At 34.1% G+C, this 18395-nt stretch overlaps 1 protein-coding gene across 3 annotated transcripts in view; it reads right to left on the bottom strand.

Annotated features, from left to right (window-relative positions):
• Positions 1–4913: 4913 nt before the first annotated feature.
• The window catches only part of LOC149803758 (methylated-DNA--protein-cysteine methyltransferase-like), a 28417-nt gene continuing 14935 nt past the window's right edge, over positions 4914–18395 (bottom strand). For all 3 annotated transcript variants that reach the window (XM_089953528.1, XM_089953530.1, XM_089953529.1), the window contains 2 exons: positions 11181–11338; positions 4914–5327 (listed from right to left, as the gene is read on the bottom strand). In XM_089953528.1, the coding sequence (XP_089809654.1) occupies positions 5065–5327; positions 11181–11338 (421 nt within the window). In that variant the 3' untranslated portion in view covers positions 4914–5064. The remainder of the gene's footprint in view (positions 5328–11180; positions 11339–18395) is intronic.

The raw sequence follows: 18395 nt of genomic DNA, 5'->3' as shown, positions 1-18395 counted from the left end.
AATTAATTGCCGACAATTTTATTGTTGTGGTTTATTTTTTGTTCTGGTTTATTTTCTGATTTTTTTTATTGGAGTAGATGAAAAAAATTATTAAATTTACGTGAATAATGTGAAGATGGGAATTCTTTCTAGAAAAGCAATTATTTCGTCACGACACTATTCACAGGTGATTCAACAGAACATGGCTTCCATTGATTGCATATATCTATTTACAAAGGACTTTTCTATTTGAGGAGAAATGAAAATTGAAGACATAATGCAATGATTCAAAGTTCTCTGCATTTTTTCCTTCAGAATTGAAGGATATGACAGACTCATCTATAAGACGTGCATGTCCTTCACCTACTTGATCACTAGTAAGGAAACTATATACCTACTGATACAAATGCCTGCCTCTGCATACTGTGGAAGTATACTTGAAATAGCACAAAGTACACCAACTTTCAGTGTCCATGAAATACAGACAGATATTATCAGTGTATATAAGACTATTTTCTATGAAATTTTAAAATATCAAAACAAAACAAGTTTATCAGCTCTTTTTATAAAAATAATTTATTTCTTAAATTCAGGAAGCCAACATTAATATGGAGAGCTAGCAATCATATGAGAAACATCAAATTATGGTTAAGCTGTGTACTCTCAAGCCCAAATCAACCCCATCATTCTAAGCTGTGTACTCTCAAACCCAAATCAACCACATCATTCTGATATCAAAAGATTAAATCGCTGGTTCTTTAAACCTACCACAGGATATACACATTTCTCCTTTCATAAGAAGGATTACAATGGGGAAAAAAATATTTTGAATACCTTTTCTTTACATTTTTAACCATTGGCCAAAACTACAAAATTTGGGAGTGGAAAGATTATGATCCTCATCTGAGGATACTCATATCAATAAATCACTGCTCCTGCAAAGTTTATAAGAGTTATTGCCCTTTATATCTTTCAGTTAAATTCAATGTATGACAAATTTCTGAAAGGAACTAGTTATACTGATTTCAGAGGATTGTCATGAACTTGATAAATGTTCATAATCTTAAGTTGCTGTACTCGTGCAGGTTTTATAGTTACTGCCCCTTCTGACTTGGAGTCTGATGTTTTTTATGACAGAACAAGCCTGTTTCAGAATATTGGTGTGAAACAATGAACATGTTACAACCATTTAAAGATATGCATATTGATAAACTACTGTCCTCCCACAAATTTTTTAATTCCTATTGCACATTTTGTCTTCCAGTCTTTATGGATCACTATTAGACTCAGTACTTCTTATTCTCATCATTCATGAATGTATATATTGACAAATGCTTGTGCTTCTATGAATTCTGTAAGAGTTATTACCCTTTTAGACTTACAAATGGATGTGTGTATGATTTGGATATTTAACATGGCTTTAAAAATGTTTCGGTCATATCACTATGATTTCTGCAGTGTGGCAGTTTATAGTGATGTCTAGCACTAGGGCATCATGCCGCAGACATGTTGCATGATGTCCCACCCAGTCACATTATCCTGACGCCAGGCCAACCAGTCCTAACACTAACCTCTGAATGCTGAGCACCTCGTGAAGCAGCTGTAAGAACATTTTTGTAAGTCTTTGGTATGACTCAGTCAGGGTTCAAGCCCACGACCTCCCACATCCAAGGCAGGCACACTAACCACAAGGCCACTGGAGCGGCATTACAAATGGATGCAATGTATGACAGAAATTTGTGAATGCAACTACTGTTGTAGTTCTCAGTTGAGTGAAATTCAGTATGTATTATGTATTATGGTCATGATCAGATGTATTATGTATTATGGTCATGATCTGATGTATTATGTATTTTGGTCATGATCTGATGTATTATGGTCATGATCTGACGTATTATGTATTTTGGTCATGATCTGATGTATTATGGTCATGATCTGATGTATTATGTATTATGGTCATGATCTGATGTATTATGTATTATGGTCATGATCTGATGTATTATGTATTATGGTCATGATCTGATGTATTATGGTCATGATCTGATGTATTATGTATTATGGTCATGATCTGATTTATTATGGTCATGATCTGATGTATTATGTATTATGGTCATGATCTGATGTATTATGTATTATGGTCATGATCTGATGTATTATGTATTATGGTCATGATCTGATGTATTATGGTCATGATCTGATATATTATGTATTATGGTCATGATCTGATGTATTATGTATTATGGTCATGATCTGATGTATTATGGTCATGATCTGATGTATTATGTATTATGGTCATGATCTGATGTATTATGTATTATGGTCATGATCTGATGTATTATGGTCATGATCTGATGTATTATGGTCATGATCTGATGTATTAAGTATTATGGTCATGATCTGATGTATTATATATTATGGTCATGATCTGATGTATTATGTATTATGGTCATGATCTGATGTATTATGTATTATGGTCATGATCTGATGTATTATATATTATGGTCACGATCTGATGTATTATGTATTATGGTCATGATCTGATGTATTATATATTATGGTCATGATCTGATGTATTATATATTATGGTCATGATCTGATGTATTATGTATTATGGTCATGATCTGATGTATTATGTATTATGGTCATGATCTGATGTATTATGTATTATGGTCATGATCTGATGTATTATGTATTATGGTCATGATCTAATGTATTATGTATTATGGTCATCATCAGAAGATATGCAAAATGCCAAGTCATTGCACTCACAATATTTTCAAAAGAGTAATGTCCTTATTCTGACTAAAGTGCAATGTCCTTATTCTGACTATGTGCAATGACCTTATTCTGACTAAAGTGTAATGACCTTATTCTGACTAAAATGCAATGACCTTATTCTGACCAAAGTGTAATGACCTTATTCTGTCTAAAGAGTATTGTCCTTATTCTGACTAAAGTGCAATGTCCTTATTCTGACTAAAGTGTAATGTCCTTATTCTGACTAAAGTGCAATGTCCTTATTCTGACTAAAGTGTAATGACCTTATTCTGACTAAAATGCAATGACCTTATTCTGACCAAAGTGTAATGACCTTATTCTGACTAAAGAGTATTGTCCTTATTCTGACTAAAGTGCAATGTCCTTATTCTGACTAAAGTGTAATGTCCTTATTCTGACTAAAGAGTATTGTCCTTATTCTGACTAAAGTGCAATGTCCTTATTCTGACTAAAGTGTAATGTCCTTATTCTGACTAAAGAGTAATGTCCTTAATCTGACTAAAGTGCAATGTCCTTATTCTGACTAAAGTATAATGTCCTTATTCTGACTAAAGTATAATGTCCTTATTCTGACTAAAGTGTAATGTCCTTATTCTGACTAAAGTGCAATGACCTTATTCTGACTAAAGTGTAATGTCCTTACTCTGACTAAAGTGCAATGTCCTTATTCTGACTACAGTGCAATGTCCTTATTCTGACTAAAGTGTAATGTCCTTATTCTGACTAAAGTGCAATGTCCTTATTCTGACTAAAGTGCAATGTTCTTATTCTGACTAAAGTGCAATGTCCTTATTCTGACTAAAGAGTAATGTCCTTATTCTGACTAAAGTGCAATGTCCTTATTCTGACTAAAGTGCAATGTCATTATTCTGACTAAAGAGTAATGTCCTTATTCCGACTAAAGTGTAATGTCCTTATTCTGACTAAAGTACATGTCATTATTCTGACTAAAGTGCAATGTCCTTACTCTGACTAAAGTGCAATGACCTTATTCTGACTAAAGTGTAATGTCCTTATTCTGACTAAAGTGTAATGACCTTATTCTGACTAAAGTGCAATGTCCTTATTCTGACTAAAGAGTAATGTCCTTATTCTGACTAAAGTGCAATGTCCTTATTCTGACTAAAGAGTAATGTCCTTATTCTGACTACAGTGCAATGACCTTATTCTGACTAAAGTGCAATGTCCTTATTCTGACTAAAGAGTAATGTCCTTATTCTGACTAAAGTGCAATGTCCTTATTCTGACTAAAGTGCAATGTCCTTATTCTGACTAAAGTGTAATGACCTTATTCTGACTAAAGTGCAATGTCCTTATTCTGACTAAAGTGCAATGTCCTTATTCTGACTAAAGAGTAATGTCCTTATTCTGACTACAGTGTAATGTCCTTATTTTGACTAAAGTGCAATGTCCTTATTCTGACTAAAGTGTAATGACCTTATTCTGACTAAAGTGCAATGTCATTATTCTGACTAAAGTACAATGTCCTTATTCTGACTACAGTGCAATGTCCTTATTCTGACTAAAGTGCAATGTCCTTATTCTGACTAAAGTGCAATGTCCTTATTCTGACTAAAGTGTAATGACCTTATTCTGACTAAAGAGTAATGTTCTTATTCTGACTACAGTGTAATGACCTTATTCTGACTAAAGAGTAATGTCCTTATTCTGACTAAAGATTCATCTTCGTCATGGGGCAGAGGTGGGATGCCAGAGGTCCATATTTTTATGTAACTTGTTCAACACTGTTGTAATTTTTAATGGGTCATGTTTTAAGCCTATTACAACAAGACTGCGGTTTAGAACAAACATCATTCAAGATGATCGTGAAATCGGAACATGCTGGGACAACAGTTTTATAATTAGCCAAGTCAACCCAAGAGTAGAACTGAGATGCTGTTTACAGTTATTACTTTAAACAAGCTTCCACCGGGGGGGGCTTGAATTGTTTTCGAGCTGGGATAATATTAATCTTGTGCTTCTTGATAAAAAAAAATTCCCGCTAATATAATGATTATAATAGCTTCCTTTTCTGGCTTTCAGAGCAAGAATATTTTTTCAAGCCATCTAAGTACCAGGTATCTTCTCTCCACCCCCACCCCCAATGTCCAGACACCAAACACCTTTATTAATCTTTTTAACAATGTTTAACAGCCTTTCATTTTTGTTGCTTTATTGAACACATTTCACAACACCTCTCCATCATAAATGGAGAATCAGTTTCATTTATTACAAAAACATATACACTTATTCTAATGTCTCTTGAAACCTAAAAAACAAAAACAAATCTATATTCTGTAGATCCTCTTATTTAATAACCCCTTCATGTTGCAGCAACCACTGTTTCACCTTTATCCTCCTACCACTGGAATAATTTCCAATCTGGCCATTTTCCTGAATCACACGGTGGCATGGCATTAACAGCTGCAACGGATTCGTCCTCATTGCCTGTCCAACTGCTCTACATGCTTTCTGGTTACCACAAAGTCTAGCTAAGCGTCCATAAGATATTGTATTCCCAAACTGAATTTGGTTTTGTAGTGTTGACCAAACCGTGTGTGTGAATGTTCCTGCAAAAATATACACAGAATTAAGATAACTACTATTAAAACACTTACCATGTTATATATATATATATATATGATTCCTTAAATCCCTGTATTTGCCAAACGTGTAAAGGTTTTCATAGGCCTGTAAGAACAAATGGGTCATAGGTTATTTCAAAATATATAAAACTGCCTTTGAATTCTTTGGTCATAGGTTATTCCAAAATACTATATCAAATCGCCTTTTTGCCTTTGAATCCTTTGGTCATAGGTTATTTCAAATATTATATCAAATTGCCTTTGAATTCTTTATCCATGAAACTGTCAAAACAACACCTTACAAGGGAAAATCAAAGTTTACTGTCTAGTTTACAGATTGTTTCTGTGAGAAAATCAAAGTTTACTGTCTAGTTTACAGATTGTTTCTGTGAGAAAATCAAAGTTTACTGTCTAGCTTACAGATTGTTTCTGTGAGAAAATCAAAGTTTACTGTCTAGCTTACAGATTGTTTCTGGGAGAAAATCAAAGTTTACTGTCTAGTTTACAGATTGTTTCTGTGAGAAAATCAAAGTTTACTGTCTAGTTTACAGATTGTTTCTGTGAGAAAATCAAAGTTTACTGTCTAGTTTACAGATTGTTTCTGTGAGAGAATCAAAGTTTACTGTCTAGTTTACTGATTGTTTCTGTGAGAAAATCAAAGTTTACTGTCTAGTTTACAGATTGTTTCTGTGAGAAAATCAAAGTTTACTGTCTAGTTTACAGATTGTTTCTGTGAGAAAATCAAAGTTTACTGTCTAGTTTACAGATTGTTTCTGTGAGAAAATCAATAGGTGTCACTGAATAAGCTTTTTACAAGTTTCAAAGAAAGGACTGTACCCAAATGTGATTCAATTTCACAGGTACTTTCAGTGTCAAGCACTGAGTGTGAATGCAGATTTTCAAGCCAGAAATTAATCAAAACAAAACTGCAGTGCAGGCTGAATGCTAACACTCAAGATGAACTTGAGAGAATAAGTAAAAATGACAATAATAATAATAATAATTTATAGAGGAGGACTCAAGTTGACTGCATTCTCCCATGATACCCTCTTAAGAAAAATAGTGAAAGAATCTGCAGGATACAAAAGATAATAGTAATTATTATTTATTTTAACTTATCTCTAGTATGATAAATACTCAATTCTATTATAATCTATCAGTAATGTATATACTCATGGTATCTCTTCTCAAATAATGTAATATTTTATGCACATTTTACATTCAGTGGAGACCACTCCGTTGGCCTAAGTGGTTAGATAATCCACCTCGAATGCATGTTTGAGCACCTGCCAAGTCATAATGAAGACTTAAAAGTGGTAGTAGCAAGTGCCTTGCTTGGCACTCAGCATTAAGAGGTTAGTGTTAGGACTGGTCGGCCTGGTGTCAGGATAATTTGCCTGGATGGGACATCATGTTACATGTCAGCAGCGTGATACCTCAATGGTAGACATCACTATAAAAATGCCACATTGCAGACATTGTAGTGATATAACTGAAAAAGTGTTAAAGCAACATTAAAAATCCAAATCACAAAAACACACATGCAGCGGAAGCTTGTTCCACAGAACTGTTCTAGATAATTGAAATCTTTTCTCAAGTTCTCATTTTGGTGGATAAAACAATTGATGCATCTCAAATAATGCATACTGCCCTTTCCTGAAGTTTACAAATCTTCTCAAGCTTGGATTTGGCAACTTCTCCATACAGCTAAACAATGATCCATGCTTGGAAGAATATATGAAATGTAGTATAGAATGCTTGTTTCTATAGGTAAATATTTCCTGATTCTTTTGAGTAGGTCAATTCTGGATGACAGTGCTTTAAAAGTTTTACTACTTTGTCATTCTAGTTTTATTTACTATATACAGACAAATCTACAAGCTCTTTCTAACTGATGATTATTGACTACAAGAGATAACTTATTAAGTAGTAGTTTTTGTATGTCCCAAAAATCATACATTTTGTTTTACCATCATTAACTGGTTGTGCAAACTTTGAAATCTAATTATAAAAGGTTCTGATGCAATGCCAGTAGTCAAGAGTGAAAGGGAAATCAAAACAGACTTTAGTACAGAAACAAGTAAGAAGGCTTTTTCTAAACTGATTAACTTTAATTTACTAATTGCAAATCTGGCAACATCATGATTGATGAGAGGAATACTTTGTAAACACATTTTGTTTATTTTTTATTTTAAAAATTGGGGGAAATCTGCAGCAAATCATAGGGATAAAATGCCTATGCAAGGGTCAAAACAGATTTTAAAAAAAATATATGTAAGAGTTTGAAGCAATAAACCCATATTCCATGTCTGACTGAAATATGCAACCCTAAATATGGCCTTCAGATTGGTAACAAGCAATTGCCAACAGACGGATAATGTATGTCATACATAAGCATACCTGGCCATCAGAATCATGATAGCAGAGTTCCATGTGACAGTCACCTTTACTCTACAACCAGTTTTAGTCTACTCATTATTCTACAACCAGTTTTAGTCTACTCATTATTCTACTACCAGTTTTAGTCAGTCCACGAGTCTACAACCAGTTTTAGTCTACTCATTATTCTACAACCAGTTTTAGTCTACTCATTATTCTACAACCAGTTTTAGTCTACTCATTATTCTACAACCAGTTTTAGTCTACTCATTACTCTACAACCAGTTTTAGTGTACTCATTATTCTACAACCAGTTTTAGTCTACTCATTACTCTACAACCAGTTTTAGTCTACTCATTATTCTACAACCAGTTTTAGTCTACTCATTATTCTACAACCAGTTTTAGTCTACTCATTATTCTACTACCAGTTTTAGTCAGTCCACGAGTCTACAACCAGTTTTAGTCTACTCATTATTCTACAACCAGTTTTAGTCTACTCATTACTCTACAACCAGTTTTAGTCTATTCATTACTCTACAACCAGTTTTAGTCTACTCTTTATTCTATAACCAGTTTTAGTCAGCCCACTAGTCTACAACCAGTTTTAGTCTACTCATTACTCTACAAACACTTTTAGTCTACTCATTATTCTATAACCAGTTTTAGTCAGCCCACTAGTCTACAACCAGTTTTAGTCTACTCATTATTCTACAACCAGTTTTAGCCAGCCCACTAGTCTACAACCAGTTTTAGTCTACTCATTATTCTATAACCAGTTTTAGTCAGCCCACGAGTCTACAACCAGTTTTAGTCTACTCATTATTCTATAACCAGTTTTAGTCAGCCCACGAGTCTACAACCAGTTTTAGTCTACTCATTATTCTATAACCAGCTTTAGTCAGCCCACTAGTCTACAACCAGTTTTAGTCTACTCATTATTCTATAACCAGTTTTAGTCAGCCCACTAGTCTACAACCAGTTTTAGTCTACTCATTATTCTATAACCAGTTTTAGTCAGCCCACTAGTCTACAACCAGTTTTAGTCTACTCATTATTCTACAACCAGTTTTAGCCAGCCCACGAGTCTACAACCAGTTTTAGTCTACTCATTATTCTATAACCAGTTTTAGCCAGCCCACGAGTCTACAACCAGTTTTAGTCTACTCATTATTCTACAACCAGTTTTAGCCAGCCCACGAGTCTACAACCACTTTTAGTCTACTCATTATTCTATAACCAGCTTTTAGCCAACCCACTAGCCTACAACCAGTTTTATCCAGCCCACTAGTCTGCAGACATGTAGCATGATGTCCCACCAAGTCACATTATCCTGACATCAGGCTGACCAGTTCTAACACTAACCTCTTAACGCTGAGTGCCTAGCAAGGTAGCTGTTCATACCATTTTTGTAAGTCATTGGTATGACTCTGTTGGGGTTCAAACCCATGACCTCCCACATCTGAGGCATATACTTACTGATTGAAACTGTCAACTCATAGTTCTTGCAGGTAAATGCCATACAAGTTTTGCCTTAAGACTAATGCTAAGAACCAGTCACATTTCAAAATCAATGATTGGGTGATCAAGTTCTGTCTTAAGATAAATGCTGAGAACCAGTCACAATTTGAAAATTAATGCCTGGTTCATCAAAGAAAGCGTAAATTTTAATTGACTATACAAATGCTAAAAATGTCCATATACTACACACTTTTTAGAAGGTACGTTAGTGGCAATCTGAAATGTTCCAGTCTTTTCATGAGTAATAAAAGTATACAAAGACAGGAATAAACCCTTTGCTGAATTTCCAATATCTGTCACTAAAATTTGAAAGGACAAATCTTTGTCAAAAATATCTCTATTTTACTCTGCCATCAGTGACTGCAAAATATGAGCATTTTTGTTTGTACATGTGCAGATTAAGCCACCCATCTCACCCCCACCTCCTTTAGTGGCAACAGCTGCCACTACATCTGACAAAAATCCAAATACTCTCAGCAAACAAGATAATGTAAAATCTAAAACTCAGCATCCACTGTTTATATGTACAGAAAACCTGATCTTCTATACTCATGTCCACTGTTTATGTTTACTGAAAACTCAAATCTTCTAACCCTTAATCGATTACTTATATTTACTAAAAACTTAATCTTCTAACCCCATGTCCAATGTTTATATTTACTGAAAACTGGTGCTTGATACCTTAGTCTACTGTTTATATTTACTGAAAACTTGATACCTTAGTCTACTGTTTATATTTACTTAAAACTGGTGCTTGATACCTTAGTCTACTGTTCTTGCTACATGATCCATAATACTAACAAAGGCATAATTCTTACCATAAAATGTCAAACAGGAACAGATCAAATGTAACAGATTAAAAACTTACTGTTACTTCACTTTTTGGTTTTGGTTATATTTGATATGTTCATGACAACAGACAAATTAAAATTCCTTTATTCATTTACTTCCAATGACAACAAAGTACTCTGAATCTGAAACAATACCATAAATCTCAAATGTGTTCACCATTAGATAATTCAGCATTTCATTTTTTTAAAAATTATTTGATAATTCCCAATATGCAAATTAATGTAGTGCTAAATGATAAAAATATATTATTTGTACAATTTATTTTCATGTCAATTTTAAACAAACTGTATGCTTATGTAGTTCAGCTGGAATACTCAGTGTTTTATACTGGATCGCAAGGGCAACCCAAAATGAACTGCACCATGAAATTTTCCAGTCCAGATCTGGCTCTTGTTTAAATTAAGTTTTATACAGCATTTATTATAATCAATACATATGTTTTCTGAATTACATTTCTTTCCAAACAAATCAATGATGAAATGGTAAGTTGTGTACTTGAACAATTTTTTTAATCTGTTGTCATTGTTCTCAACCTCAAAATAAATTAAATCTTTCTCCATATAGGGGTGACAAAATCTTAAAAATAGGTTACACTAATGGTCCCATCAAACACTTTACATTATACTACTCTAAACCTTTAATGTTTTCATTGCCAGATACATTGTTTTATTCATTGCCATCATACATTATCACATTTTGTGACTATGGGTATTGCCAGTGTCAACAAAGACATGAAAGGACATCCGCTAATGACAAGCAGTAGGCACACTTTTTCTTTTCGATGAAAAGTGCACAATCAAGATTTTGGGAATATGGAACATAAAGCTGGCACCAACAAGGGCAACCATTAACTTGTATATCTTTTAGATTTAAAGATATATCAGAGACAAAAAACCTGGTCTGACAACTGAAGCAAGCTTAAAATGTTTTGAGTTAAAACAAAATTATCATTACATGTCAAATGTCGAAAATAAAATATCCAAGTTTTGGATTTCTTAGCAATTTTATGAATATTCCCTATTGAAGGAATTAAAAAAATTTTGGATTAGTCATCCCAGACAATCGACTAGAAGATCCATTTTCTTACCTTCTTTTGAAATTGATGGGCACCAAGGTGGTGTTGGGGGTTCGGAGGGAGACTGTTGGGGATGAAAATAAGCCTGAAGCCAATCTATGCACTGCAATGCTGGCTTATAGGTATACCCATTGTCATTGTATAACTGGGACATTAAAATAACCTGCTTTCTGAAAGAAAGAAGAAAACAAAATTAATTTTGTATCAATTTTCTTTCTAAAAATGAATTTAATTTTTTATTTTGTTTTATGTCATGGTCAATAAAATCCCAATAAAGTCTCACAAAAAGCTAAAAAAAAAAGAAGGGGCTCGAATCATTTACCTGTTTTCAATTCAAACTAACTGGAAAAATATTATTTCTTTCTTCCAAAATCTGGGTTATTATGGGAACTGAAATTGTCATATTAGACTGTACTAAAATATGTATGCCCCATATACACACACAGTCTTTTTATATATATATATATATATATATATATATATATATATATATATATATATATATATATATATATATATTCATTCTACTTTCACATGTGCATGTGTTTTTGTTATTTTCTCTCTCTCTCTCTCATAATCACAAAAGCCACATTTACAACCAAATTAATGTGAAAACCACCAACTACAACAATTCAACTTAGAGCTACCAACTGAATTAAACCTTGGCAGACCATCACATAAGATACAGGTGAGGAACGATACTTAATACTACATATGAAATCTCTTGGGGATTCTGGCCTAAATGAAAATATATTAACCTTCCTGCTGTAGTCTTACCAACTTACCGCTAGTCCTCAGCTTTTCACCTGTATGCAAATTTTGCAACAATATTTATGTAAGCAAATACATTATATTTTCATTTTACTGACATTATTTTTATTATTATATTTTTTATTATTATATTTCTTCTCAATTATTCTGCTACACAGTTTTCTTGACATCTTTTCTTTAAAACCTTGAGGCATAACTCTGCTGGGGTATTTCTTTAGCAAACCTTGTACATGGCATTGATTTTTCACCATAATGTGATCCTGTCCATTGTTCACACCTTGGTTGAAACTCAATATGTTGGTTCTCTATGTAACACGCTGTTTATGTAGCACGCTGTTTATTACTGTTACACAACTTTTAATTTTATCTCAAGTTGTAAATTCCCCTTAGTGTTTCTAGCATGTAGGAGTCCAAATTTTTTCTAAACTTCTGTATGTAGTGGGTTATATATATATATATATATATATATATATATATATATATATATATATATAGTGTGACCCCGCTATAGGGCGCTCCATTACAACATAAATTCAGAGATAACACGGTCGTGGTGTGGTTCCTGAAATTTTATATACATGTATTTTTCTTGTACATAAAAAAATCTTTCTTAAAAGTACGAAAAAACCCGTAAAAACTTTATTATCATTTTGAGGAAGAGACTATCGTAATGTGGCTCCTGAAATTTTATATGTATTTTTCTCGTACATGAAAAAATAGTTTTTTCTTCTTAAAAGTAAAAAAAGTTTATTCTGGGATCGCGTAGGTCTTCGCCAATGTCGCAAACATGGATTGTTTTTCCTTATTGGCGGCAAAACATACCATGTGGCGATTTTTTATTTATTGGCGATGTTATTGGCTGTTTAAACTTTTATATACAACCATCGGTTTGGAGTCCAGGAATTCAGAGGCCCCATGAAAGGAAGCAGCAAACTGGATATAAAATGCACTGAAATTGATCTATTGTTAAATAAACAAATTCTTTGTCCATATTGACAAACCATCTAAACAGTGCCTTGTTATATTATAATCCGCTTATCTTGCCATCTAGCATGAGTACTTTATGTTGTGAAATATAAGCTTTTTTGTTGTTGACATTTCTGGTAATGGAGATCAACCGGACGAGATATTATCTCATAATCTATCTTTCATTGGATTTTCGGCTGCTTGCTAGTAATTAATATATTTATAAAGACTGACATTTGTATGTGGAAAATTCGTCTTCTTTTCACTCAGATTTAAATCCTTCAGAACACTCACATTTTCTGTAATAATCCCTGTCATCAAACCAGAACACCTGCGTCTCTATTGTCCGTTGACCCTTTGTTAATTTTCAGACGCATGCGTGGAAGGCAGCATCACGCTGCTACCACAAATGTAAAAAAATAAAAAAATAAAAAATAAAAACTACATCTTAGTTATTGCTTTATTCAATATCCATTGAGGGACAGTAACTAGAATAGTCCAAACGATGGCCAATTCCTTTTTAAAAAATGTACCCAGATAAAATAGTTTGCTGAAGTTCCAAAGGAAACGGATTACCTTTGAAGCATCGATTGATATGAAAATGTACTCAGCAAATGGAGAAAAAATTCAGTCTCAATCATGCAATACAATTATTTGATGTTGCTGCCGCAATAAGAAATGGGCATTTGTTTGGTTCTCCAAAGCTGTCCTTTAACGGTGACTTCAATAACACATGCACCCTTCACCAAAGAAAGCTGACTACAATCTTTCAATAAAAACAAAGAACTTTTCATCAAAGGAAGTCAGAACCAAACTTAAACAAAAGTGATGGAATCTGATGGATTCTTGCATTTTCCAATGTGACTGGAACACATTAACTGTTTCCTTTTTGTAGGTATGCTTTCGAACGCTACCAACGGCGGCTTAAAATGCTAACCAACTTTTGCCGACTTGGGACGTACGGAAAAGTAAATGTGCTTCGTCATTCGTTACGTGATTGTGTTATGTTTTTCCACTGAATTCAGACCAGTATGACCTGTGACAAAATTATTGAATATTTTAAAGCTGTGTGTGTGCATATTTTTGATGGAATCACTTGTATTGTGGATTCAAGGTATATGATGAGGTTCGTGGGTGAGTACACGGTGTTGATACTATTCATGATATACATTAGACATGTATATATAAACAGTATTCACATATATGTACCAATTCGTGGTTCTCTAAATAAAGTAAACTATTATTGCCACAAAACACCATGGTATAGCTTTCATTTTTTTAAAACCAGTTTTCAAACCCTTTGAGGTTTTCTTATCCAACAAACATTTTACAGAGAATCTAGTCTTTTATTGTTTTCTTTATTGGTGTGAACAAAGAATAGATGATGCTTTTGATCATCTGTTGATACAATATCTACTTTAGTTAAGATAATGGCCTTTATAGTTCATACAGGTTTTTATTTCACTATAGATAGCCTCACTGCCCTATTAATGGCCCTATAAAAGTGTTCTTATCTATCAAGTATTTACAAAAATTACCTGGAGAGTAAATCTGGTTTCTGTCAGAGCTCTAGGCATATTTATCTGGCATGTATTAACTCTGCATGGCCATTTGGTTCTTGTGATAATGAATAAATGTATTACAATCAGAATGAGCAGTTTACTCTGGGTGTTAAATGACAATGAGATATACTGATGTTCTTGTAAATGAAGATCATAATACCCAGTTAACTTATAATAAAGATCACAATCATCACATGACTTCTATCTCTCTCTCTACAACAACTAAAGAGAAATACCACTCTAAATAGTCTCATACCTAACAGAATGCTATTTCACCTCTCTTTTTCACATACACATATTCACTAAACACAACAGAAGTCATGTAGAGTTCATATTTGCTTTACTGTAAGCAAAATAATGAGGTTGCTGTTGCTCTGTGACTAGACATTATGCATAACTTCAATATGCTTACAATTCACCTACAATACATGCACTATATATATATATATATATATATATATATATATATATATATATATATATATATATATATATATATATATATATATATATATATATATTTGGCATGTGCAGCTTCCACCAGGGTGCAGGCTAGATATTGACTTGTGAACGTGTTTTGTAAATGTAAACAGATAACGCCAGGTTGATTGATTGATTGATTGTATTTTAATGGCACACCAGCACTGTTAGGCTATTTAGCACCATACAAAATGTTATATGTATAATCGTTTAAAAATTATAAAATGTCTCCTATAGACCAGTGATATCAAAACCAAATAGTTGAAATTAAAACGATATGATGGTAATGGTGAAAAATAAAGCTTCCCAATCAATGGGGGATGTAAATGGTGTATGTTAATGAAGTTAATGAAGACAGAAGAAAACTTATCAAGAAAAAAAAGGGACAGTATATATATATATATATATATATATATATATATATATATATATATATATATATATATATATATATATATATATATATTACATAAAACTGCTCTAGGTTGTTGTTATTGTTATGGGATTTAACGCCATTTTTCAGCACACGATAGGCTATATATGGCGGCCTGTATTAATGGTGGAGGAAGAACCCGGGAAAACCCCGGAAAGAACCACCGACCCACGAGAAGCTACTGGCATGCTTTCTCACATATCTACATTGGCTGAATCTTGGACTCGAACCGGCGCAGACAGAGGTGAGATGGCAGTGATCCGTAACAGCGAACGCTTTAGACCACTCGGGGCCCCACTACTCTAGGTGATAGCATAAAAGTTAGAGTTTAGAGTAAATGTTCACTGCTTTCAGGAATTCTATAATACAAGCAATGTTTATTGTATCAACAAGTTCCTTCATGTCATGCACACTGTAATACTGATCGCGCGTATGTTGCAGTTGAAACACTCTATCATAAAGTGCTTAACTGTGAATGGTTCATTGCAAGAAACGCACTCTGGTGGGTCTTTACCTTTTAGTATGTGGGAGCCAAAAAAGCAGGGTTTAGAGGGTTTTCAAAAGAGATGTTAATGATGATTCTGGAAGGCGTTTCAAAAACTGGTAATGTATTTCGTCAGGACCAGCGGATGTATCACGGGCCTTATCTAAAGCCCCCGTAAGCTCCAATAGTGAGAACAGTTGGTTATAACTTTCCAAGTTGTTGGATGTAAATTTTAAACTTGACTTTTCTTTTCAAGTTTTTAATCATCGGAAGGCTTCTGAGTAATTAGATGATGAAGAATTTTTCGAGAAACTGTCAGCAAGACCATTTGCTATGTCACGTTCTGAACTAAAATTGGTTATTGTTCAGTTTCAGATGTCAAAGAGAATCGTTTTTTCTCTTTCCGTTTATTTGGTGGATAGTGTCCCAAACTTTCTTTTAGAGGAACGAGAGTTTAAAGAAGAAATAGATTTCTTCCTTGATGCTTGTTTACTTTCTTTAATTGTGCAGCAAGCTTTGGCACGGACAATACGATATATATTTATGTTTTAGAGCGTAGGACATTGTTAAATTTTTTCAATGCTTCTTGGCGTTGTCTAATGGCTTCCTTACATTCCTTAGTGACCCAAGGTTTTGGGGTTCTTTTACAGTTCGGTGAGGACTTGGGTATGGATTCTTCTGCAATCCCGATTAAAATAGAAGTAAAATGCTGAATAGGGTCATTAACGCTGAAAACTGTATCCTCATTCAGTCTAGTTTTACAGGGTGTTTCAAACTTAACTCAGTCAGCCGTCTTAATATTCCACTGTGGAACTGCATCATCAATTGAAGAGTTAATATTTTCAAGGGAGACTGGAAAGTGATCACAGTGCTGTGAAGGTCATCAGCGACCTTCCATTCATAATCCGAAAGCAGTGAAGGGGAACAATTTGTCAAATCGATGCACGTGTATGTACCCATTCCTGGATGTAAATATGTCGCTGTTTTGGTGTTATATAGACACAAATCGTGTCTTGAAATGAAGTCTTCTACTTTGTGACTTCTGTCACTTATATGATTTGATCCCCATAAAATGTTATGGGCATTAAAATCCCAGAGTAAAACAACTGGTGTGGGAAGTTGTTGAACAAGATTGTCTAATTCATTCGGTACTAGGTTAGTGTTTGGTGGTATGTAAATAGAACAAAAATCAATCATTCGATGTTGAGTGACGCTAACAGCAATGGCTTGCAAATTTGTGGTTAAAGGGATAACGCTATGAGGGGCTCTGTTGTTCACAATAACAGAAACTCCTCCTGAGGCCCTGTCAACATTATGGGAGTAGGTGTTAAACAGGGAGTAGTTTTCAAGTGTAAGAAAGTTTCCTGAAGGCAAAGTACTGCAGGATCATGTTTGTTTAAAAGCAGAAGAATATCATGGCTGTTGGCTTTAAGTCCTCGAAAGTTCCATTGTATGATGGTGTTCTTCATTATATGTTTAAATTGAAGATTGTGGAGCTAGATTAGACCTTTCTCAGAGGCAATCTGTGTGGTTATTTCTCTGGAGGAAGTACAGGGGTGTATTTTTTGTTGGTAGGTCTGGAGCCACCTTGAAGATATGGAGCAGTTTCTTCTGCATCCATACTCTTGATGTCTCCAAACCTGTTATAGTTTTATGTGGTCATCTGACCCCTTTTTCTGTCTATTTCCTTTTGATTTGTTTTTATTTCTTGCTGATTTCGGTGGTTGGGTATTACTGAAGTAGTCTGAGTAGATGCCGTGTTTTTCTGTGCTTGGTAATGAGGGGTGTTTGAGCTTGGTGTTGAATCAGGTGGATCGGACTGTGTTTGAGAGTCCTTTGTTGTTTTCGGATTGTTCTTCACTACAGTGGAGAAGGATGGGCCAGTATGGGCTGTTTTGGCCTGAACGAGTTTTCTGGCTTCTGGATAGGCAATGTTAGATATGTACTTTACCCTCTGTATTTCCTTCTCCTGTTTCCAGGTATCGACAACACTAGGTCATTGACTGGATATCGCCCATGGGCTGTAGGCTGCACATGCCTGCTATATACAGTACATGTATTATTTACAGGTAAATTGTAAAAAATGATATGAACCATTTTATCATCTTACATTGCCAGTACAACACATCATAACAGCTACAAAAATGCTGAACACTGACGATCTTACATGCTGACATGCATCTTACATACCTGTCAACTTTTCAAAAGCCAAATCAAGATATTGCAAGAAAAAAAAAACAGGGAGATTGGGACCTAAAATTGGAGGTTGTTTGCAGCATTTTTAAGCACAATTTTCACTAAATATTGACCGATCTTCTGGGTCGAATACGGGTAAAATTCTCAATGGACATGCTATTTCTCTCAGCAATGTGCCTTACTACCTCCCAGTACATGCCCTCTTTTCATATCCTGGTTGGCTGTGGCCAAACTGCACAATAGCTAAAAGCTAGTCTTAAGTAAACAAGCAAGAAAGCCAATTAACAGTTAATCCTTATGCAATTATCTTGTGAAAAGGACTGGCCCTCTAACAT

The sequence above is a fragment of the Sinohyriopsis cumingii genome, chromosome 3 (assembly GCF_028554795.1).
Source record: "Sinohyriopsis cumingii isolate HCF-2022 chromosome 3, ASM2855479v2, whole genome shotgun sequence".
NCBI classification, from domain to species: domain Eukaryota; kingdom Metazoa; phylum Mollusca; class Bivalvia; order Unionida; family Unionidae; genus Sinohyriopsis; species Sinohyriopsis cumingii.
The sequence above is the reverse complement of the archived record's forward strand: the minus strand, read 5'-3'. Positions and strand labels throughout refer to the sequence as shown.